Source organism: Anopheles bellator, chromosome 2 (assembly GCF_943735745.2).
Source record: "Anopheles bellator chromosome 2, idAnoBellAS_SP24_06.2, whole genome shotgun sequence".
Lineage (NCBI taxonomy): Eukaryota > Metazoa > Arthropoda > Insecta > Diptera > Culicidae > Anopheles > Anopheles bellator.
In genome coordinates this window covers 55,777,056-55,801,553 of record NC_071286.1, presented here as the reverse complement: position 1 = coordinate 55,801,553, position 24,498 = coordinate 55,777,056, and the positions used below count along the sequence as shown (strand labels likewise).

The 24,498-nt window shown below is 44.9% G+C and overlaps 2 protein-coding genes across 4 annotated transcripts; both read right to left on the bottom strand.

Annotated features, from left to right (window-relative positions):
* Positions 1-599: 599 nt before the first annotated feature.
* On the bottom strand, positions 600-14,826 carry LOC131212539 (nicotinate phosphoribosyltransferase). Of its 3 annotated transcripts, XM_058206438.1 has the most exons (11): positions 14,476-14,826; positions 11,269-11,439; positions 11,064-11,190; positions 10,886-10,969; positions 10,637-10,764; positions 5,777-5,917; positions 5,508-5,679; positions 4,038-4,607; positions 1,539-1,804; positions 1,057-1,466; positions 600-977 (listed from the first exon to the last, which is right to left on the bottom strand). In XM_058206438.1, the coding sequence occupies exons 1-11, from the start codon at positions 14,579-14,581 to the stop codon at positions 900-902; spliced, it is 2,253 nt and encodes a 750-aa protein (XP_058062421.1). In that variant the 5' UTR covers positions 14,582-14,826; the 3' UTR covers positions 600-899. The 3 variants fall into 3 exon arrangements, with proteins under 3 accessions (XP_058062421.1, XP_058062423.1, XP_058062424.1); XM_058206440.1 differs by lacking the exon at positions 4,038-4,607; XM_058206441.1 differs by lacking the exon at positions 4,038-4,607 and having other exon boundaries at positions 5,523-5,679.
* Positions 14,827-16,116: 1,290 nt separating this feature from the next.
* On the bottom strand, positions 16,117-22,958 carry LOC131210817 (sal-like protein 4). The gene is made up of 5 exons (XM_058204110.1): positions 22,803-22,958; positions 17,774-18,466; positions 17,471-17,737; positions 16,552-17,397; positions 16,117-16,488 (listed from the first exon to the last, which is right to left on the bottom strand). The coding sequence occupies exons 1-5, from the start codon at positions 22,956-22,958 to the stop codon at positions 16,321-16,323; spliced, it is 2,130 nt and encodes a 709-aa protein (XP_058060093.1). The 3' UTR covers positions 16,117-16,320.
* Positions 22,959-24,498: the final 1,540 nt, after the last annotated feature.

The following is a 24,498-nucleotide window of genomic DNA, read 5'->3' as shown; positions in this document are numbered from 1 at the left end:
TTGGAATTAGAATCGACCTCCAATTCGAAAATCTTCGGACCAACTTCGTCAAACGACACCACAACAATGGCTATAGTTCTATTATATAAATATCCGTAGTGACAACAAAACTACGTTTATCACAATATTGGTTTGTTCTTTTCTGTTACGCTTAGCTTACGAAAAAACTAACATTTAACACTTTGCCGTTTCTAATTGTGTGTTTCAATCTATCCGGGAGACGATCTGTCCGTGAGTTTATCGTGTCGTGCAGAGAGAGTGCAAGAGATATTTCAAAAGACGTGCAAAATAAACTATTTCGAATCTGTTACGCCCCTTTCACGGAGCGCTCAAACCGGAATGACTGTAAATATGTGTATCCATCGGTGGATCTATCATGGTTCTGATATCTTTTATCTGTTGTACTTTGTGTTTCGGACACGCCGTTCAAATCGAACAAAAATAAGCTTTCATTTACAACTGTTTTCTATGTACTTTTTCCTGCCACACTACACCACAACTGCACCTGCACACACAACCAATTGGTAGACCAGAGAAATGGCCAGTAAGTGCAAACCAAGTGCCTTTGAAGGCGCACAATTTTGAAGGCGCACCGGCTAATTTTGCGCAAGTTGCGCGCTAAAGGTACGTATGTGTCAAAACTTTTCAAACTCTCCAGCTCATTTGAGGACACCCTATGTTTGACGGTGATCTCCATCGTTTCTATTTTCATTTATCGCTAAAACGTTAAGAAAAAAGGGAAAGAAACAGCAACACACTTTATGCTTAAAATAAAAATAAAACAAATTGCAACACTGTTGCAATAACGGCGCTCAGCGTAGGTTCTCCAAACAGCACGACTGGTGCAGAACGAGAACGCGACAGGTTTTGCCTGCAGGACCTTTCTAGCAGCCACCTTATCATGACAGTTCGCCGATCGGTGCATTCTGCAACCAAAGTTCGTGGATAAAGTTGTACAAATTATCACTCACGGCAACCTGCAGACGGAAAAGGACGATCGATAGAATAAACGAAGAACATTATGAATGAATCGACGAACAGGATTGTTTGCTATACCTTATAGGGAGTTGGATTGAGGGTGCGCTTGTGATCTTGGCGCAAGGTTTTCAGCGAGACCTGCACGCGCTCGCGAACCTCCTCCAGAGAGGGCAGCACCTGCGTGACCCGTCCCTCCGTCCAGTACACCCGGTACAGAGGCTCTACCTGTGTCGGAATAACGTAAGCGCGTTTCGATTCCTGGAATGGATGGCGACAGAGGACCTTCTGGCCCACTTCCGGAGGGTTCTCGTCGACTCGCTGCAACAAATCGATCAGCGCATGGCCATCGGCCCCGTACAAACGGAACACGTTCTTGCTGCCAGGCATCGTCACTTTGCCGACGTCCTGGCTCAGTTTGATGCGTGGTTGGGTGTTTATCTCAACCATCTTGTACACACAGCCTAGCGCTGGCTGACGCTGACATGTTACTGTGGATGTGAAAATGAAGCCCAAACAATTAAACGATGTACCGATATTGAAAGCATAAGGCCACTACTTACCCAGATGCGTCCCAATACCGAAGCAATCAATCTTATGGCCCTGCTCGTTTAGGCTGAGTATTGTTTCCTCGTTGATGTCGTTGGACGCCACGATCGTCAGTTTGCTGAACCAGGGCAGCTTGAAGCGCTCCGCAATCCGTTCGAAGGTTTCGCGCGCCAAGCAGCTCAGATACGCCAGGTCTCCCGAATCGATGCGGATTCCGATCGCACGATAGCCCTGGTCGTTTAGGGCAAGGGCCACGGCACAGAAGTTCAGCAGACCGCTCCTGTGCAAAGGAAAGAAGACGTGGACGAGGTGGATGGAACCATCGTCGCACACATCGACAGACAATTAGAATGGCAAGATTGGCGGCCGTGGACAGAAGGCGAGCGTATAGAACGTATAGAAGAACGACAGTATAAAGATGAAGTTGTGTTTTGATAGATAATGTAGAACAAGTGAACAAGTGAAACATTAAATTTAGAGCAGAATTGTTAGAGAAGTGGTTAGCACATTGAAGAAAGAAAACTGAATAAAACGTTGTAAAGATTTGATATTTGAGCGACGCTTAAAGGAGAATGAACATGATGGGAGTAAACAAGGAGTTCGATAACTTTGGCATGATATCCGTGTAAGTATCTACTGCCTAATACAACCTATTGTTGGATCTATTCGCCAATTCTACAAATGGAATTCCCAACGGTTAATTGTACAGAAAATGAAACCATTCTTATCATCTTATCGTACGCTAAAATAAAAGTAAACTGATGCTAACCTCGGGAGAAAGAAGCCCGCCAGGCGACAATGGCTAGGTACATTCAAATCCAAATGCGAAAGGATACTACTTCTGACCGCTATAAGCCGCTGCTCAAGCCAGCAACATCGCCTAAGTTCAGTGTATTTGTGTGTGGTTTTATCAAAATGGAATAAAATTAACGTGCACGTAAAAGGGAATGTTTGGAAAATTTAAAAAATATAGTTTTAGCTACGATGAGGATTTAATCTTATACTTTGATGCGAAAGTGCTCTAAGTAAGTCTGAACAGGATAATGTTTAAAGTTAACGGCAGTAAGCTAAATCTACGGAAAGCTTATATTGTTGGGTGTCCAGTGTCAGTCTAAAAAGCTACAAACCCCAGGTGCCTACTTTCGAACAAATATTTCCATACTGCTGTTTAGCTGACTGTGTTACTGAAATAATAATTCAAATGTTTTTCGGGCAACTCTTTGTCTCGGTTCATGATTGTTCACAGGAAAACCATTTGGTATTGGATGATGTAACGATGAGTAATGAGCGCTAAGCGATATCCAATCAACCAATATCTGCGATCGGTTAGCAAGAAGCATTAACATTATTATTCTTTTTCTTTTACTGACAAGCCATGCAGAGTGCTCTCTCGGACTGTGGAGGAATATTGACAATTTCGTCTGATAATCCAGGATAAGTAAAACAGCATAAGAAACGGTAACCGAATATAATTTAGACGTGGCCTGAGAGACAGGAGTGGCGAAAGTACGAAACGGCGACGAATCGAAAAACCAATTGCAATCCCAAGGGTCCCAATTTCATTAATTTTCAGGGTTCGCTTATCTGTTCATTGAAAAACATTCGCATTTGTCTGACAGGATTCAACGGAAGTTTGTGTTTCGGGAGGAGAGCTTGATCTCATTTTCTTTTCATTCGCAAAAACAACAAAGCATCATTAGATCATGATTTATATATGCATGGCGTGTTGCACTGTTAACGATCCCCGATCGCAAGCGTTTTGAAAAGAGTTCAAATGTCCAGAATGTGTGCACCAACAAGAACACCCTGTTTTCACTGTCACGTTGGAAAGTCCTTCGAAGTGGGATACGGTGTTTGATGGGAAGCGGTTTTTGTGAAGCAATATGACTAGCGTCATCATGAAACGTTGTACGTTTAAATCATTAGTACACATCACATCGAGTTCTCACAACGCTACAGTTTCCATCCTTGCGTGCGATTCCTGGGCCAGGGTTAAACCTTGAGCGGGGCGTGTCATGCACTGTGCAGTGGTCAGTAGTCAGTAAACATAGGTGTAAACATTGAAAACACTAAACAAAAAGGGGAGTGAATGTTCAAACAAAAAAGGATAAACTTAACAAATATTGATATTCAGAACATAAATTTGGAAGACACCGTGTACAATCATGCCGACACTAATTGAAGTAGTTTTGTGTATGGGTGAGTGTAATTTAACCAGTGTTAGTGAAGATCCTTCCTTGCTGCTAGCGCACATGTTTGCAAGCTGAACAATAACGAAAACTCCTCGAAAACAAAACCACAAAAACACGCTCCAGGACATTCCAAAGCAAAAACCAATTGTAAACGCAAGTCTGACTCGCTCTAGGAGTGGATAAGCGCGATGGAGATAACGCGCACGCAAAAATGCAGCGAAACGTGACAATGGCGACAATGAGCAGAGAAAGTGATGAGTTGGGCGGGCGTGGGGCTTCAAAAACGGTTTCCGCGGTTTGCGCGCTTCGTGCCATCATTACCTGAAGGACTTTCCAACGGACCTCAGATGGTGGATCATGGTGTTTAGTGCCTCACAGTTCGTACACCTGGTATGATCTTCTTCAGCCTCGTACGGTTCGACTTCCGTGTCCTTCCGTTCATCTTCTTCATTGTCTTGCTCAGCCGGAAGCAAGTTCTGATCTTCAATATCCTCGTTACCGTTTACGTCGTTTTTAAACGGAGAGCTCGGTTCTTCCTCCGCCGGGGGACTCTCTTCGGCATCGACCGTTATTTCAGGGGGCAATAGATCCTCACTTTCATTTGCCGCTACTGATTCTACCTCTTCCTGTGCGATCGCTTCCGTTTGCTGTTCTCCACCATCTTCTGCCACTGCTTCTAGCTCATCCGCCGCCGGCGGTTGATCCTCTTCCGGACAGCATCCATTGCACTCCTCTTCCGGAATCTCCGGTAGCGGGGCTGCGCTGAACGATTGGTGCAGTTCTTCCGAACTTCCTTCGAGATCGTGAATGCGACCCACACAGAAAGGATCACAAACGATTGTATCGGGTGCATCAAGCAGGTCAACGATCGCATCGCCCAGCAGCTTATCGCTTGAAGCACAAGCACCAAAGAAGGGTTTTCATGATGATGTCACAACACGGTAGCACTCAAAACACGATTATGTATGCAGACATTCACCAAGGGACATGGATTACATTAAGCAGTTTGCATTAGCGATCCCCAACCGGATGCTACAGAAATCTCTTGCACAAACACAATTTTGCAACAACAATTCAGCAGAGAGTTTTCTAATTACAGCTAATAATGTTCTTGCCAAACAATGGATACCGATGCAACGAGTGAAGGCAATTGAGTAAAGGCCGAAGAGATTAGACAAAACTATTCGATAACGACTGCAGCAAAAAGGAAATGTTTCGCCGAAAGATTATCCCTTACTGATACATAATACTACGCATGACGAAAACGAAAAGGGTAAGCGAATCCGTTAGCGGATTTAGTTGCTACTACGAAATTTCCATTGATATCGCTGTCAGACAGTATTCTTTTGTTTTATGTGTCAAAGCTAAAAGTAAAGTTGGGGAAGAAAACAAACACTGTTCGGGTTGAAGCTCAAAGTTCAATACCGCAACGCACTGCCAACATTCGGTAGTGCCTTGCTATGTCAAAAACCATCCAAATTTACTTCTCTTCCCAGTACCACAGTTTCTGCACAGAGTAAAGTTGCCTGTTCAAGGGCAGGGATTTTAAATTGGCACACAAACAACTTAATAAATGGATAAGGAAAACGAAAGCAGAACTAAGCAAGTAAGAAAGAATGAACACAGTTTTATGGCACTTTCATCAACAAAAGGATAAAGGGACTGGAAATAAAACCAGAACCAGATCATCAAAGAAAAGTAACAGAACGAGAGGTTGAACAAAAAACCGAGGGACAGAAAAGAAAAAGGGAAAGACATCATCCGAGAGAGTAGAGCCTAGAAGCGGAATACCTCTTGACATCGTACGTGTCGACTAGGGCCATGAACCCGTCCGGGAACGCGATCGCAAACGAAACCATGGCGGCCAGCTCTCCCTCGCTGCTCTCGTCCGTCGATACGTCCAACACGTTGGCCAGTTGCACCCGATGCTCCATGGCCAGCTCCAAGAGATCGCGTGAGGCTCCTAAAAACAGTTGCGTTAGGGTAGAGTGAAAACGAAGAAGTTGAAAGCTTTTGATAAAACCGATGCCAGAAGCAGAGGAAGAATCAAAACCGCTTACCGCTTTCCTTGTGCTGCAGGATGCGCGTCTTCAGCTCATCGATTCCGGTAAAGGACGTTATGTAGGCGTGAGCATGTGTACCTTTCACGGGAATGTTGAACAACTTTCCGGCCAGCACGTTCGACGTGCCATCGAAGCCGCCTGAAACGGGGAGGGAAGAAATGTAAAATGTGCAGCACAGCAGAATGTGCATCAAAAAACTCGTGCGGAAGCTAATATTGCAACGCGATAGAGAAAGTTGATAATGAATAAAGCCCATAAACCTATAAACCGTTTCTGTTCGGGCCCGATTGGCCTTGGCGCTCGAAACTCTACTCTATGCAAGCAGGGCTTGGCGTGATCCTGCAACTTTACGAATAGTTTCACGGTCCGTTGGCTTCGCTAGCGCACGGCATCTACAACAATCGAGTGCTATAAACCTTCCATGTTCTGCAGGATGTATCAAAAAGGTGCGTTTCATGGCAGCTCTAGCTTCGCTTCGATAAACCGAATCCACCGAAAACAAGCTAGAAATGATGTGCGAGAAAACATAATTATTTTATTTTGCTATCAAATATACGACGGTACAAATCACAAAGCGGAATGAAAATGGTTTGGGTCCCTCTTATTTTCGCTCCCCTCGCGAAAAGCCTCAATTGGAGCATCATCACCACACCAACCGAGAGTCTAACGTGTCCAATTACAATATCGCCCCGCGATGGTAAAATCGTAAAAAAGGAAAGAACTACCTCCTTCGACCTTCGTTCAACAATACCCCACGCCTCACCGGCAAGTTCCTAACAAACATCTACGCTCGGCATATCCTAGTTCCAGGGCCCTTGTCTGGAAACAACGGATGCTCAGTTTATATGGTGATGTTATTGATCAATCTTCGCACAGAAAATCACCACGCGCGCCACACACACGCGGACGGCCACGCGAAGGAAAGTCGGAAATTTCAGCAATTATTTGCTCCATTTTAGAGAAGCCGTTCCTACAGAAGGTCCTTCTTTAGAGGGCAAGCATTCGGAGCGGATGGTCTAGCATGCTTCTCTCTAAGAGCTGCAACTATTATGCTCATCTGTTTGGTGAAGTAATTTTTAACTTTACGTTTAATGCTTGGCACTTTATAATTTCCTGCTTTTCGTTTCTCCTCTCACAAGCTGGATATTGAAAGTCCCAGCAATTTGTCCCTTTTTACTCCGTAGCTATAAAGGTTGCGTGCTCCGAACTCAGCAAAACGTGCTGGCCTTTTATGGTTGTAAATAGATTATGATGGAGTTCTCTGACTTTATGCGATCGTCGTCCATAATTTGAGCGATCGCTCAAAGTGCAGAAGGCGTGCAGCAATTTGCTATCCTCTTTGGCGCAGTGCGACGTACTGATGCTAAGATACATTCTAATAATTTTGGCTTACATCCGTCCGCTCATGGAGAGGGCACTATCCATCGGACAATAAGTTAACCCAACAGCAGTACTTTTTGGATGTTGAGTTCGCGAATTGTTGAAATGCCCATAACTATCAATCCAAAACTCGGTGTCATCGACAAGCTAGTACTAGGTCCCTTTTAGCCTAGACCGGATCCGCGTTGAGGCCAGAGTGTAATGTGGTTTATCATGTTCGCCCAAAACAACCAAATGGCCAAGCAGCGCGAAAGGAACAGAAACATAAATTATTCTATTGCCTCTCAACATTTCCCCTGGTGGCGCACCACGAAAGCCCTCTTCCATCGACATGCCTATCGTTTTTCACACCGTTTGATACAGCACAGGCTAGGCCGCTAGTAGCGGTAACTCGTGCCCTTTCGATCGAGCCAATTTACGATCGCACCAACCGTCGATAAACCTGCGTAAAACCTGCGGGCGCTATTTATGCTGTCAAAGCCCTTTCGCCCAGCACTGTCTGGGCTATCGATAAAATCGCGTGTGGTCTCTGCATCGATGAGCGCAGTCAGACTGCACGACATCTGGTGACCATCAAAGGATTGTGTGGGGGGGACAAGAACTGATTTGGTTTTTCTTCTTTGCACTAAAATGGTTCGGCAATTTGCAAACACACTGCTGCATTCCCGGCTGCGTAACGCGCGACACCGAAGGTACGCTGTTTATTGCCAGAGCTGTACGGAGAAATTGACAAAACCTGGCCGGCCAGTCGTCTGTCGTTGATGTACGGTGTCTAGCTGAAGCGTAGTTTACGATGGGACCTTGCGCTTATTTCCAAGGACCAAGGGTCTGTCTGTGAGAACGAACTATGCTGTTGCCAAGTTGCGTAACTGGATACGTTGTTTCCGAGAGCCATGCGAAGAGTATCCTTGGACACCGAAACAATCTTTTCTACATCACCGTCCCTAATGATATTTTAATTAGTTTGTCAACAAAATTAACACCCAAACGGGGGAATGGAAGGACTCCTGTAACCGTTGACGTTTTTGAAAGAACGAGTGATGATTGGGAACTAGTCCTCGTAAACTGGTTGGTAACAGGACCGCACGATAACAGATAGTAAAATGGATTGTGCAGAGTAGATGGGATGGACGTACTTTCCTTCTTAGCACAAGGTATTGATGATGGAACGAAACGCTGTCAAGATCGTGACCATTTTCCCGTTTCCGAATTTCCCGTTTCCGTTTCACTTCTCAGCCAACGAACATGCGGCAATCGGTACTCTTCTGCATTCTGCTGACCACTCTATCAACGGTCACCAACTTCCAGCAGGCTCCATTCGACAGTGAGTGTCTACCGGGCAACCAGCAGCGCAATTTTTACGATGTTAACGAGCAGTTTGCCCGTGTCAACACGTGGTACATTTACGCGCGGCTCGATCCACATCCGAGCATCGTTTCCATGTTCCACCTGCCGGGCAGTGTAACCGCAGAGCCGGACTGCATTAGAGTGCTGACCGGTACGGTGCGAGGGCTGATACGCTTACAGTTCGAGTGTCCAGGTTTTGGCGAGATGTACAGTGTTGGGCTTTATGCGAAGGATTCGAACACTTCCTTCTACCAGCAGGTAAGCCTCCGTCCGAAGTACCAACGCCCCGAGAGACTCGCCGAGGTGAAGGTGTTGGCCACGGGCCTAGACACGTACGTTGCGTTCCATGGTTGCCAGCAGCACCAGAAGTGGTGGTCTAACGGCGAAACCCCATCGCTGCCAGGAGGCTTATTGGTCCTGGTACGTATGGAGCTGTACGATCGCTTCACACCGCCACCGGAGTTGATGGGTTGGATACGGTTGGCAATGAATGCGAGCCTTAAACGACAACAGCACCATAGCAGCATTGACGGGCAGACCGGAACTCGGGCGACAGTGTGTGACTGTGTTTCTGCCTATCGGACCATTGAAGAACACAGACTCGGGCATTTCGACCGAGAAAGGGCTCTGAAACGTGTCCGATCGCATGGCAAATTACGAATTGCCAAAGGGGTGCGTAACTTTTTCGGTTGTCTGCTGGCGTTCTCCGTGTGCCTGATCGGTGTGAACAAGGTACTTGATGTAATCGTTTTCGATCTCCAGTACACCGATCCTGTGCGTCGCATCATTACAGCGTGGTAGATCACACGTCGTAGAGAGTGCAACTACAAGCGAATAGTTTAAAGGTCTTCATAAGTTGCCCGTTTACCGAAAAACCATAAAACAGCACCAGAAAACTCAACAATCAGTTCGATACTCCTTATTACATTGTTTGTAGATGCCGGTAAGTAGATTCAAGATACGGGAAGGAGCTGACACTGTACTTTAACGCAAACATTAGGCATATTGTAAAATAAACCCTCCGCAGGATTTTGCTACAAACTCAGGAAGGGAAAGACGTCACGCCTCCATGAAGGACAGACGCACACACAAGCAATCCGGCCCACTACAAAACCGTTATTGTTTGATCGTTAGAGCAATTGTCGCTTCAGGGGTGGTTTGCAGGCTAACCGTTCTTACGTAATCGGTCTCCTATCGAAGTACATGCTTTTGTGATTTGATCGAAACTGTTTTGGCCGCTCGTCGCTCCATACACAGCACGGCACGATGATTGACGTGCGATCGACCTTCCCGCAATAGTGCACCAAGTGCAGTGTCGGTCCGTTGCACCCTGCATTGGGGCGGGCACGACGGGCGACAGTCCGTTAAGCTGCTGACATTCCGGGTGCCCAAGCTACGAAGCTTCCACCATACTTTTTGATCACGTGCACGCGCCATTGACATTGACTGAAAATGCTATTTTTCAATGGTGTATGAATTCGTTCGCAATTTGATTCGTGACCAGGACCAGGAAGAAGGAATGGGGTTTGCTGAAAAAAAAGGTGCAACCTCAACCGGAGGTCACAGGGTTTGGTGCTGTCCAACCCTCGCTGGAAAACTTTGCACCCCTAGGTGTTGGTTTATTTTGTAGATCGCAACAAACGGATCGAAGAAAACAATATTGCCCTTCCATTGTCAAGGAAATCTCACAGCAACGGCGTTTCGGTGTTTAGCCCCCTCGTCCCCCAGCATGGCCAATCGCTCCAGTCACGTCAACTGTGAAGCCAGAATTGGCCCCCGGGATTTGAGATCGCTGGTGGACGAAGTTTTCGTTCCAAGCGTGATTGGGAACGTAAATAACAACAAAGTGCTTCATATATCCTGTGTGTTTTGGGGGCGGTAACAGGCTAGCTCGCGGACTGCGTTCCATGGAACCATACCCGTTTGGCTACACTTTCCCTTTCTGCCCCCGCTGCTACCCAGTGACCCTGAAAGAGGCATACGTCATTTTTCTACGCTTCTCGTGTCAAACGTCTACCGGAACAGTACGACTACTGCACGGGTCTCGTGGAGGTCTTAGTACGCGTCTGAAATCTTGACATTGGAACCAATCGGTGCATCTTTTGAGGGTCGTCAGGCTTTTCTACTTACCGATGTAGGAATACTTGGACGCAGAGAGCCCACCGTCCGGGCCCTGGGCACGTCGCAGGCCAAACTCGAGTAGATGTATGTGCTTTCCCGCGACCATACGATAGCGCGCCGCGTTCGTGGCCATCAAACTGCAAACGGAACGCGTGTAGGCGTAACGTGGTTGTAAAGGAAGGTTAAGCCATGCGCTCTGGGATCGCGTCTTCATTCATCGATCAGAAAGTGATCGACGGTCGCCGTGCGTCTGCTTACCTTGCATAATTTACCAGCGTTAGAAGTGTAGTTTCCAACAGTTGCACTATGATCAGTGGCCCGGCCACTTTGATGAGCGGAACTCTGGTCAGTGAAAGCAACCATTGGAACGAGTGTTAGGGTACATTGTCTCGGAACATTGATCTTGAAACTAACTTCCATAGGACGATGCGCTCACCTTGGAAAAGCCACCGATCCTTCCTCGATCGCGTACAACGTGACGTCTTTTGCCGTCAGTTGACTTAAATATTCGAAAAATTCTTCTTCAATGCCCTGCGGCAAGGCATGCTTCAGATATTCAATATCTAGGATTGAAGAAATTGTGAGTATAGCTCCGAATGTACGTGCATTATACTTTTCGTGTAATACACGGTTCTGTGTACCTGTTTCTGAGTAATGGAAACCGTCCAAAAATTTGAGACACTCCTCCAACCCCGCAAAGATGGTAAACTCGCCCTGGAATGGGTTCGTGCGAAAAAACAAATCGAAAACGGCATGATCGTCGGTTTTGCCAGACTTCCAGTAAGCGTATGCCATTGTTATTTGGTACAAATCTGAAAAAAAAGAATGGAAAGAAAGTTCAAAGCTTTTAATTATTTTTATTATTTATTTATTGTTCATTTGTAATATGTTGGGTGTAGCAATAAATTCGTGCGTTTTTTCCACATTTGTGACCTAATTAAAACAACAAAACGAATGACTACCTTAGTATTGTCAGCCGTTGGCTACTAGTTTCTGCCATCTTTTGGGTAGTTCCTTGATTCCGTCTCGATAGAACTTTTTATCTTTATCAGCGATTCTCCCAGAGACCTTTTCTTCAATATTTTCATAATAAGTTAACCGCTGTGCTGCCAAATCGTTAGTCATGTATCGGAGCAAATACTAGTCGGAAAGAGTAGCATCTGGTGAATACAGCAGGGGGGTTCCCATCCGATATTTTCGAGATATGTTTTTACCGGTTTTGCGATGTGGGGTCGAGTTTTGTCATTTTGAAAAATCAACATATCATGTCTTTTATCTCATTCTCGTTGTTTTATGGCCAAAGCATTGCTTCAAATCCATTTATTGCTGTTGATGAGAATGTCCTTCAATAATTTCATTAGGATGTAAAAGCTCAAAGTACACCACACCTTTCATATCCCACCATATGCACATCATAACCGTTGAAAAGATAATATTTCACTTTGGATGCTATGGACCTGGTTCGCCAGGCTGTATCCAGGGCCTTTTGGGTTTAGAATTCTTATAATAACTCCCCTTGTCATCACCAGTGACGATTCGGTTCAAGAATCCCTTTTTTCTGCCGCGCAAGCAGTAATGAAAAAGTACTCCCCGCAAAAACGCTTTATCAGGAACAAACCACATGACATGTTCAAATATTTAAAACAGGTATTGTTTATACTTTGACCAAACAATCTATACTGCGTTAGATGCAAAAGGACAGTAGCTATCAAACACATATTTCATAAAAAAAAAATTTGTTATATTTAGTGAGTAATGCCATCTATTGTAGAACCGCACGAATTAATTGCTACACCTAATATTATTTTAATAGTATTAAAAGGTGTCGTATAATATTTTTTCGAAGAAAGAAAGGTTTTGAAATATTTATTCCGCGTATTGGCGCAGTGATGGAGTCAGACCCCATTTCGTTATCGCTTGAGAACATTTCGTCACTGCGAAAGATTGCATCACCGACTGACTAACTGGAATACATAAGAGAGGTACTAATTGATTTGCTTCGACGAATCAAATGCGACTCTATGATTGCCCGAAAGAAGAAATATGACGCTAACTGAATTAAAGATTTCCTATTGTGTCTCAGTTTTCAGGATTGTTGTTAAGTCATTACAAGTGCTTGTTTTCATTATGAACTATAGCATTGAAAGGAACAATATTAATGTAGTAGCGTAAACAAAACGGCCTATTTGTTTGTTTCATGTTGTTCGTTGTGTTCATGTTCATGTCGTTTTCAAATGAAAGCGAAATGCAAATGACGCAAACGTAGCGATGCTTGGGTAATGGGCACTTCTAAGAAAAAAACACTAACAAAGGCTAACAACGCTATGTCATTTCAAGGAATAACATGTTTGCCTTTACTTAACCTTAGCTATAGGCCGGCCATAATCGACCTACGATCGTGCTACTGATAAAGGTAAAAATGTTATCAGATTTTTCAATTAAATGTAAGAAAATGAGAAAAAACAAGAAAACACAGCTAAATCATTGCGAGTTACAGAACAAAAAAAATCGTGACGATGGCTATTGTTGCATTCCTCGCATAGCCAAAACCGATCTATTTTATTTTGACTACTTCGCACTTGACTGACTGCACACTTCTAAAACAAAAAAACGACCGAATCCAATGGCATTCCAAGTGGTCGAATCAAAAGTACCGGCGGCATGTTTTTCACTGTTTGCCGGGTCGCTCAAAGTCCAAGGGGACGTGCACGGGAAAGCGGATGCAGAACGCACGGTTTGCTCTTATCACCGTTCAAACATCAACTCGCACCCACGAGAACAATCACGGAAGAAACTCTGCCCGCGATGCCTTACGGCGGCCCTTTACATCAATTTCAAGTCACTAATTGCACAAAGCGTTGATAAAAACAATAATCACGCGTCAGCCGGTAGCCGGCCTGACGATAGCGAAAGATTATGTGATGTAATCGCTTGATGCTGAATAATGCCAAAAGCGGCCGATAAAACGTGTCGGAGGTTTTTTTGTCCTTGGTCACCTTGTGTACATACGCGCGAGGACGCGCTGGATTTTAATCGTTCCGTTCCGCCGCTCGGGGCAGGTTTAATGCTAATAACAACAGCATCCAGTGCCCGTCAGAAGTGGATTTAAATAATGGACCAGTGCCCGAATCAGTGCTCCACGCTACGGTTTTGAAGGTCAATGTGGATCAGAATGGAACAATGTCTGGGCGGGTGAGAGCAGCCAATACGCGTACTATCACGACCGGCTGTTCTCATGAATGACATCGAAATCGAAAGTAAAATCGCCCGGTGGTGGAACTATGGGTTCTCTATTCTTTTCGGAAGTTAAGCCAAACGTTGTTCTATTGTGTTTTTATACCAAAAATTGAAAAAAAATTAAAAAAATTCAATAACTAAGCGATTGCTATTGCTTAGCTCTAAGTTAGAATATTCACAAGGCACCAATTGGAAAAATCACAACGGCGGTCTTACAAGATAATTTACATATTATGCTTTCTTGAGACAATTAACTGTCCAAATGATATTTGAATTTAGTTCAAGGGTGCAATATTCGCGCCCAAATAGTGAGTAAACAGAAAGTAATTCATTTTGATGCTAAGACGCACGTTGAAAGCCAATCGTAAATCAATCAGTTGCAATGTAGGAAACAAAACTATGCTGTTCTATTTTCGGCCACCACGTGCGCCATTGTGGCATTGTGGCATTGCAAATGTGTGCGTAGCCATTCGTGTTCTACGGAACCAGTCGGTGCAGTGGTATGCGCGCCCTTTTTCTCTAAATCCGCGCTCTCGCGTGGTGTTCCGCTTGGCTTTAGTGATAAAAACGTGAAGTTCGTGAATGGCGCCAACAAATTCACGAACTCTTACCCGTCAGCAGAGGCTGCACGACGCTGTTATGGTAGTGGCGGTTCCAGCTGTTGCGGCCCGCGGCAAACGCGCTATCCTCGGACAGTTCGCGGTTCATCGAGGACATTGTGTCGCTGGATCGTAGACCGGGATCGCTGATTAGCTGGTCAGAGACGCGGGCACACACTCACAAACACTCGCGGCGGCGGCGGTGATAACGCACGGATGGGGACCAAAGGTGATCGTGTTGGAAACGGTGAATCTCTCCCGAATTCGTCGCGGATCGCTCGCCCAGACAGTGCAAGGAGATCGACAGAACCTGGCGCGGACACTTGAAACTTAGTCACCCGAGCCACGGAACACTAAATCAGTCGAGTCGAGTGGTCAATCGCGGAAAAAGTGGTCGAAGGAGAAAAAACGTAAACAGCGCCAGCCCTAAACAATGGTTTGTCAGAGAGAGAGAGAAAAAAACAGAGACAGGGAACGCAGAGTGCGAAAGGAAGAGAAGAATCTCCCTGTCTCTCTCGTTTCGTGTTCGGGATTTTCGTAGCTTGAATCGGGTTTCTGCTGACAGCCTCCCTGTGGGAACGTCACAGCCGCGCTTTTCTGAAGGTATTTTGAAGGGCAAATGTGACAGCCGATTAAAGCCCGGAACACACCGGGAGCTGAAATTTTTACCGGTAATTTTGAACTTCTATGAATTTCTGTGAGGCCCTTCACACCGGTTGTCCGGATAAAGTAATTCTATTGCAGTCGGGTATAAAATGACATTAACTATAAAACACTTATTGTGCAGAAAAGAGAGAAGCTACCACTGTGTAGAAAAGAGAGAAAAGCAAACTCTTCACGCGGAGACAGAAAGATCATAGTAAGTGCGTTTGCGATAGTTAAGAAGAGGGAAGGAGCTATTTGATGTAAGTTTACAACGAAATAATTGACTTCACACGGAATAACTTACTTATGCCGAATATTCAAATAAAATTGAGCAGTTTAAAGCTCCTCAATAGCACGCTGTTTTAAACAGTGTCTTCCATCTTTTTGGACTCGCTACAAAGGGATTTGTTTCGCGACAATTGTATAAAATTTATTTGAATTATTATTTTAATTATAAGGCATCCCAGGATGATAATATAGGGATCGATCGCTTAGCTTGAGTAACCGCGTGAACATTGTCACCTATTTTCAAAAAACGTATTACGAACCAATGAATGATTGAAGTAACAGTTGGTTCTACAATTTTGGAACGTTTTAACAGTACGATGACTAGTACAAACCAATGCAAGTTATTATTACCTGGTGCAACTTGGTAGAGCAAACATTTCTGTAAGACGCGATTTAGCAGTAGTTAGTTCAAGTACGTTTAAGTGTCCACAAACATGTTTTATGATCGTTATAAATAAAGGGTTTTGCGCTTCATTGTTAGGCTCAATTGAGTAGTCTTCGATTAGTTTTTAACTACCCAAGATGTTTAATTGTTTTCATCCGAACGACCTGGCGAAAAACTTTTCTGTTGCCTTTCGCCTCCGCCATTTTCCGCCAGCGTTCAAAGTGTGTTACTCAAAAAGTAAAAAGTTACCTCGATTCTCGGCTAAACAGACAAGGTTAGTAGTAAATTCCATTCTTTATTGGTGATTTATTATGAAACTGACTACTTCAGCATCTTCCTATTCGCAACTAAAAACCAACTAACTTAAGCTTGCGAGCAAACGGTGATGTATGCGATTGTATCATACGTATTTTGGCCTAACTTAATACACTTTGCACGGCACCTTTTAGAGCCTCTTCGGTAACGGGCATAGTTTTCCTACGTTAGCTTCTATCATTTGCACTAGTTTTGTTTACTATTGCAACACCCCCTTCTGTGGGCTATTTCCTAGTTATTGTACTTTTACGCTTTGTGCGGCCAACTTCAGACACGCTGCTTCCTGCAATGGCACCATTCGGCGTTCGCTTGCGAAGAGATGTTCCGGCGGCAACGGTGGAGCTCGGCTTTGCGGTGCTCTTGCTATCGTTGTGATGATTGTTCAGGTGCAACTGTAAGTAAAGCATGTTCTTTTATCCGAAAACTCCGCATGAATAACCGCATGAACACACTACCTTCAAATGAAGCAGCTTCCGGAACTCCTTGCTACAATGCGTGCACTTGTGCAGCTCATCCCCAGACTGCTGGTGTTTCGTTTTCGCAGACTCAACCATCATCCCCGTGTGGCACTGTTGATGGCGTTCCAAGTTTACGGCGCTTTTGAACGCTCGGCCACACTTTTCGCACTCGAACCGAGAGTGCTGCCGTTCCATGTGATCCCGAATGCTTTCGCGGGCCGGTAACGTTTTCCGGCACACGGTGCAAAACGCGGACGGAGTCCTGCGCGATACCTTCGCCACCGGATGCCGATCTTCTTCCACGGGCGCTGTTGTGGTTGACGGTTTTGCTTTCGTCACTCTTTGCTTGCGCGAAGGGATCGGACTCGATAGGTTTCCTTTCTTCACCGGTTTTCGCTGCGACTTGCGTATCAGTTCCACCTTTGGTGGCGATTCTTGCAATGGTTTTCGAACGGTAACTGGTTTCAAATTTTCCCCTGTGGTAGTGGTTGATGGTTGTGGTTTGCTAACTGGAACCACGGTGATCGTGGTTGAAGGGGGTATCTTCAATGGTACGATCGTCAAAGGGGGTGGTGTTTTGGAAACAGTTCGTACTGGAGAACTGACCACTCGTTTGATCGGTGTAGGCTGGAGCGGTGGAGCCGTTAATAAATGCTTGGTTTTGCGCACCCGAATCTTGATCGCCGGTTTGCCATGTTCCGACACCAGCGGCATTGGGCGTGCGGTTTGAAGATGATTTTGGACAATGTGTTGCTGAAGTTCGCCATTAGTAGCGAAACACTCCGGGCAGACGCTGCACTGGAAGCGGTTGCTGCTGCGTACGTTCAGGATAGCAGGAAGCATCTGCAAAAACAAAGTCAGGTTAGAGTGGGATAGCATTGTCCGTAAGCACTTTCGTAGCGCAATAATACTGTACCTTCCGGACGTCTTCCGAGTTATCGGATGTTGTGACCAACTTGATGGTCACCGTGTTATCCTGCCGATCGTCAAATCTGTTATCAAACTTTGTCGCACTACTGCTGTCTTCATCGTCGTACGGCAGGTAAAGATCAGGATCAATACCAACTTCCATCTGCGTTACGGAGGCGTCATCGATTTTGAAAGTATTCCCTGCACTCGGTGCCGTTTGCGGAGCGCTGCTCATTGATCCGATGATTGTTGGATGTGCCGAAGCTGGTGCCAGCTTAATATGGCCGATCCCTCCCATAACATTACCCACTGGGGGCACAATGGACGATGATAACACCAATGGGGGCGGCACATTAGCGCTGACCGGCACACCGGTTGATGCTGTCGCAGATGAAGACGTGAAGCTGTTCATCACCCCCTGACCGATGTAGGACTTCAGGAGCTGCGTCAGATCGCCATCGTTGAGCAGATTGTGGTTGGAGAGGATCTCGCGGAAGCTCGAATTTTTCAATCGCTGTATCAGCACATCGAACGATGCTCGACGATCATTTTCTGCCCACTTCAGAGCTTTAAGGATCAGCTTTAAGAGCTCCTGGTCTTTGATCAAAAGCCCAAGTTTCAGATCGCTGTACGATATGGTATTGACCTCCGCCGGGGTGATGTTGCCCTGTGTAAGGTTGGCCGCTGGAACCGGCTTCTGAAGGCCGGAGGCAACGAAGAGCCGCTGTTGTTGTGGTTCCTTCATGTGAAATGCTTGGATGTTGCTTTTCTGGTCGGCTGAGCAATCGGTCGCCGCTGTCGATTGTTGGGGTCTAAATAGGGGCAAAACGAGGTTGACGTTTTGCACCGGCTCATCGGAACAGTTGAGGCCTCGCAGGCGGCGAATCCACGCCCGGAAGGCATCCTCCGTTCGGTTCGCCATCAAAGCGAATTGATCTGTGCTTTCGAGTTTCAGATAGCAGGAACCGCAAATACATTTCGGCAAAAGATCATCAGCTTGGATCTGAAAGTAATGTAGTTAAATAAAACAGTTTGTTCAACGATATTAGTTCCTAATCAAATAGTTTAACATAATACTCTGCAAAATATAAGAAGTATTCTATAACTTTTAAATGATCTAGATTGCTTGCTTTTCAGATGTTTTTGAAGTATTTACTATTACTATTTAGTATTTACTGTTACTACAAGCCCACATAAGATCCTGGCCTATGTTAATGCAATAATGTCTAGGTTCGAAATCAAAAGGTTCTTCGGTATTGACGTCGATAAGGATCGAGCAAGCGGAGGATAATCTTGGTCTGCAGATAAACAAGAACAAGATCAAAATACCGTTGGCCCCTTTAGCAACGCTACTAACAAACGCTACCAACCACAACTCGGAGTCTTCTCGAACTTCATCTATTTAAGGTAAAAAAAAGGATTTTCGCAGAAGAGTGCTAGCAATCAATAAATCGCTGTGCACTTTGAAAAAGTTTTTTCATCTCTTGTTGAGACTGTCGGACCTGAGATTATAAAGTCAGAAGTCAATCAGAAAAATACTGACTGATAACACATTGAGAAAAACATACTAATTTACACAAAAGATTAGTTTCGTTCGAATAACGATACGTTTACAGCAAATATTAAAAATGTTGTAGGCAGTTGCAATTATTTCAAAACAGTCGAAATAGAATCCATTAACAGATGGTTCGCCAAATTTTGACTGAAATTTTTGTGCGAAAAACTAAGATGCACAATATTACTGATACATTGATAAATAATGCGGATATACAGGGTGTTTCATTAACGATGCATGATTTCATATGGTTATAAAAAAACGGCTCAATATTTTTTAATGGTTGAACATTTATTTGAAAGGTTCATTCCTTCCATTTTTTGTGTAAAACAATGTTAGAAAAATGTCCACAACGATTAGCTTGACAGTAGCTCATACGGGTGACCTATTTTTGAGTACATTTTCGATTGTATCTAGTCCTATTTTGGCAATAGCAACTTGAATTTGGGTCTTGAGGTTGTCAATAGTTGCTGGTTTGTTCGCATAACATAAATTTTGATTATGGCTGTCACTGTATGGCACGTAGCCGTCCTGTAGAAACCCAATGCCGTCCAAGTTCTCAGCTTCAATTTCGGCGAAGAACCAATCAGCCCAAAGTCAAAACGGTCGCTCGTTGTGGATGCATTGGCTTCTCTTGCACGATATGTAGGTTTTCCGAACCACAATACTACTTATTAACTTATTAGCATTAGCCACCGAGGTGGAAATGATCTTCAATGAAATGTGCTTTTGACGAATGAGTTGGCGATCTACCACTTTGGAAATAAATTTTTCATATTTCCCAATTTTCTGCAACCAGAATTATATTTTATACATAAATGTCATGAATGAACCTTTCAAACGAATGTTCAACCATTGAAAAATATTCAACCGTTTTTTACAACCAAATGAAATCATGCATCGTTAATGAAACACCCTGTATTATGAATCCCACGCACAAGCATGATTTAGTTAATTTGCACTTTAAACATTTTACTATCGACGCATATCTTCGAAGACCTGCGCAACGTACATCGCACATCGCAGAGTATAGTCCGATAACATTGTCAAACAAATTACAGTGTATACTACAATACAGTTGACGAATAGTGCGTTAATCTGGAATTCTGGTATGTTCAAGTAACTAGGGATGTCCTAGGGAATAAGGTGCCATGAACCATGTTTTGCCCAAAAACCGAATTTTGGGCGGAACGAAGTTTTTAAGGTAGGTTAGTATCAATCCAGCACGAGTTGCAGCACAAAATGTAAAGCCAACATTTTAGTTACATTCACAGTGTATAATCAGCTCAATTTACCATTTTTAAGTTTGCCAATGTTTGAAATTTTTTTTGCGTTTTTCGATTGTTTGTACCAAAAAAGGATTCGACCAAACTAACTTCGAATTTTGTCTTCTTTGAGTTGAGTTTTACTTTATCTTATACTTGTTTTAAGACACTAGCAAAGAAAAGAGTGTAAGTAGGAGTCAAGACGCACAATTGCTGTCAACTTCACACGTTGTCTTTGAGTCTTTCCAAAATAATGCTTTTCGTTAGCCAAAACATACCAAATTTATCTTAAGTGTCTACATTTTACCCTATTTTCAAAAATTTAAACTTCTACAACTGTCTCCTCAAAAAAATCCCACTATTATTAGGGATTGTTAACAAATGAGTAAGTGTACGTTATTTTTAATTACTTTGTACACAGTTACATCGTAAATACTTGAAAACACACCCTAGAAAGGAGCTGGAATTAGTTTTGTCTCATGTTTTCCCCTTGTTGAAAACATCTGGTAAGACAATATCTGCTAAAATCCGAGCTAAAATCAGTGGCATTTTGAGGATGATTTACATGGCCCGTATAATCCTTTTCCGAGGATGACTACGGTCTTAAGGACACCAGAAATGTCTGTGACAACCGCAGAGCTACATTTGTTCTCACTTTTTCAGTTCAATTTGTTATCAAAGTCACTTACTATCAGAGCCTACAGAGACCATGCCAAACAGGATAAATCAGGAAGTGCGGCGTAACAGCCCGCGGCAAAAGGCACCTGTTGGTCCGCTCGAGAGTGAGTGAGCGAGAGCCTCGCCGCGGGATTGTTTCGTTTGTTTTCTCTCTATTTGAGTGAGCGAGGGAAAGAGACGGGTGGTTTGCGTGTTCCTTTTCATTCACTCGTCAGCACGGGGGCGCTACTACTTGCGTAATATTGCGTTGGTCTCCCACAACACGCACCGCTCTTGCTCACACTCTCTCTCTTTCGCTCTGCCGCGGTATCGTACCGCACGCACACGTGCGCGTGTTTGCTGCGATTATTGCTCACCATTTTTCGTCTTCTTTTTCAGTCTGCCCCCATGTTGTGTTTTTTTTTGCAGCGGTATGCGTGTGCGTATTCCTGTTCCGCTGCGTGCCGTTTTTGGTCGGTACCCTTTCGGTACACTGCTTTCGCGGACCGGGCTTCCCCCGTTGGCAAGTTTTCTAAAGATACGCACAACTTTCTCCTGACCACGGCACGTTTCTAGTGAGGAAAAAGGCGCGATTTTGCCCATTGTTTTGGTCCGGTTGTTCGTGACACAAACATTAATCCCCCAGGTAATCAAAAGGATATGTGGCCTACCTTTTGCCTACCTTTTGTATTTCTTCCCTTAGTGAAGATTTGAATATGCACATGGTGCACAAGTGCAGAATGCAAAAAAAAAGAGACAGAGCAGCAACCGGATGCATTTTACAGCCGCGAGATGAAATCATGAATATTTTGTACGGGGTTTTTGGGGGCATTTTTGGGGACAAGCGTTTGCCGGCTCTGTCTCCCCTTACCGCCAGCGTATAGTGTGTGCTCTTCACGCACAAACACAAACAATCGAGCCGTGTTTAAAAATAAAATCAATACACTTCGTGGGTTGTATGCGTTGCTCCACTCTCGCGCACACTACGGCAAAAAGCACGCGAGTGTTTTGCGCTTTGTTTTGATCATCTCGCTTCTCGCGCGGTTCGGTGCCACGCCGCGGGATGCGTTGCTTGCGTTCTCGCTCTCTCGAACCAATCTCACTCGCGCTACCCATCTCTTTCGCACTGCCGTTACCCTTTCCGCGTATGCTATGTGAGTGTGTGTTGGGTTTATTTTTATTTTCTCGTTTCTCGTGCTTTTGCGTGTTACAATGGTCAGTTGCAGTTCTGATAAGGATGTAAGGATTCCGTCTTTTGCTCGCACCGTGTTCACTTAATGTTGTGTGTACAAATTCAAATCCCTCCGAAATTTGGGGTCAACGAGAAGGGCTCGTGATTCAAACCAAACTCACGCACAATATTCCCGAACCGCGTGGTGAAGTGCGCGCTCCTCTACTTAATCAGCTTTGCTGCTGCCGTTGGTAGTAGTGTCGACTACTCTTTGGGCATTGCGAAACGTACAAATCTCTCGCCACGTTCGTATACCAACAAGTGCGCAGGCAACGAAAGAGAGCGCCAGAAACTGATGCTTCTCTTTCGCTCCATATACCCTATTCGCTCTGGCGTCCGTATCGCCCTGGTTGTTTCTCGCTTGCACTTATTCTTTCGTGTACTACCAAGGCCATGGCAGCTCGGATCGCCTCCCCAGGCGTACACATACAATGATGTTGTGATGATGTGCAGTGGCGAACACAACAAATGGAATGGATGGTGAACATTCTTCTCTCTAGCAACATATGCAATCCCTGTTTCAGTTTAAACAGTAATCTGAACCACACAACATAAGAGATCGGTGGACGAGTTCTGTAAGTGGAAAGTGTGGGTGCGACCTTTGGAAAGGGGCCCACCAGTTGAAACTTACGTTCAGCTGCAGATAACGCTCGATTTTGTGATCTAGTCGATCGCTGCCGAAGATCGAAAACGCACAGGACAGATCCAGGATATCCATGCCGCAGATGCGACACTTTCGGGCGACATTCAGCGCCAGGTTCATGCTGAGCAGGCTGTTGGTATCCATCGTATCCACTGCGAACACACGCTTCTCCGCCTACTGCACTTTGTTTGCTTTTGGCGCAATTTTCCTCGCTACTTTGACAGCAGCAGGAAGTAGTGAACTGAGAGCTCTTGAAAGGACAATAGATGGTGAGCACCGTTCTCACTAACCAATAGAAGACCACCAGAGTTTACCACGGCACACCGCGAAGCGAAATGCGCCCTTTGAAGGGCGATTGCAAGCGTTAAAACGTGACTAACGGTGGAAGTGGGAGATATGCATCACGGTACACAACATGCCACCAAATGCAAACACAAACACACCCATGTACGGTACAGCCTACTAGCGAAGATGCTTATTGCGCGCGGCTATGTATGGCAGTGTTTTGTTTCGCTATTTTTTCACCCAGCATAAGTGTGAGAAAAGGGTAGCAAAGCTTTCCCTCTCGTTTTGTCACTTACTTCTGTCCTATGAACGCTCTCTTTCACTGCGGTACGAATCGTGTATCTTCCGTTTCACTCACGGTTCCACTTGTCTTCTATCTCATTTCAGCACGCGCCGTACCAAGCGCGCCTTGAAGAAACGACGCATCACAGTAGTAGCTGAGGAGGAGCTGTACTGCCGTGTTTATCGTGCGTGAGCAAAACCGTGAACCGGCTCGTACGAGACGAGCAAAAGCCCGCCACAATTCCCTTCACACAAACCGCACAGAGCAAAACAAATCAGCTCCACGACGAAACGAATGCGACCGATCACGCACGGAGAGAAAGCCCGACTGTTTCGGAGTGTTTCGAGTGAGCCTCGCGAGAGTCACGTGTGTGAGTGTTTGCGCATTGTAGGGTAGTGCATTGAGCGTGCTACAGGAGTGAAGGAGACAAAACACTCGTATAAGTCGCGCGCCTGAGTCGGCTATCGTTTCGCCATCTCTTTTCGAATGGCAGCTGTCTCACCGTACGCTCAATGTTTGGCGCGCTATATCCTTTCTTTTCCTTCCAACTTGTCGGTCGTATGGGGGTTTCATTTTCCTACTCATTTCTTTCGTTATCGAACAGAGGCCAGAGGCCAAGGAAGAGCAGGGCTACTACATGGTCGTTCTAGTGTCGCATTGTAAAGTGTATCACGCTGAAGAACTGTACGAAGCAAAAGGACATCCGCAAGACAACCTGAGGAAGTACTATGCGCAGTTCTCGAGAGCAAGGATCGGCTGCGCAAGACGAAATACGAGTGCCTCGACGGAGCTGATCGAAAAGCTTGTGAAGTTTTCCCGCTGCCTCCTTTGTAGGGGTTAAATGTCTCACTGGACGCAGATCACTTATTTAGTATACACTTTAACTAACAAAATGGTGTATCATACGCACAGGTTTCCTTAAGTGTTGTGAAAATGCAAAGCATTTCTCCAGAGGAGTGCAAACAGCTTTTGTACAACTGGTGCACTATTCCCAATATATAACTGAGTCAGTTGGCAAAACAGGGACAAATAAGCATTGGAGCGGTTCGAAACGCAACAAGGAAAGTTAAAGAACAAAGCAGCTTTTAGGATAAAATGAAATCAGGGCGGAAAACG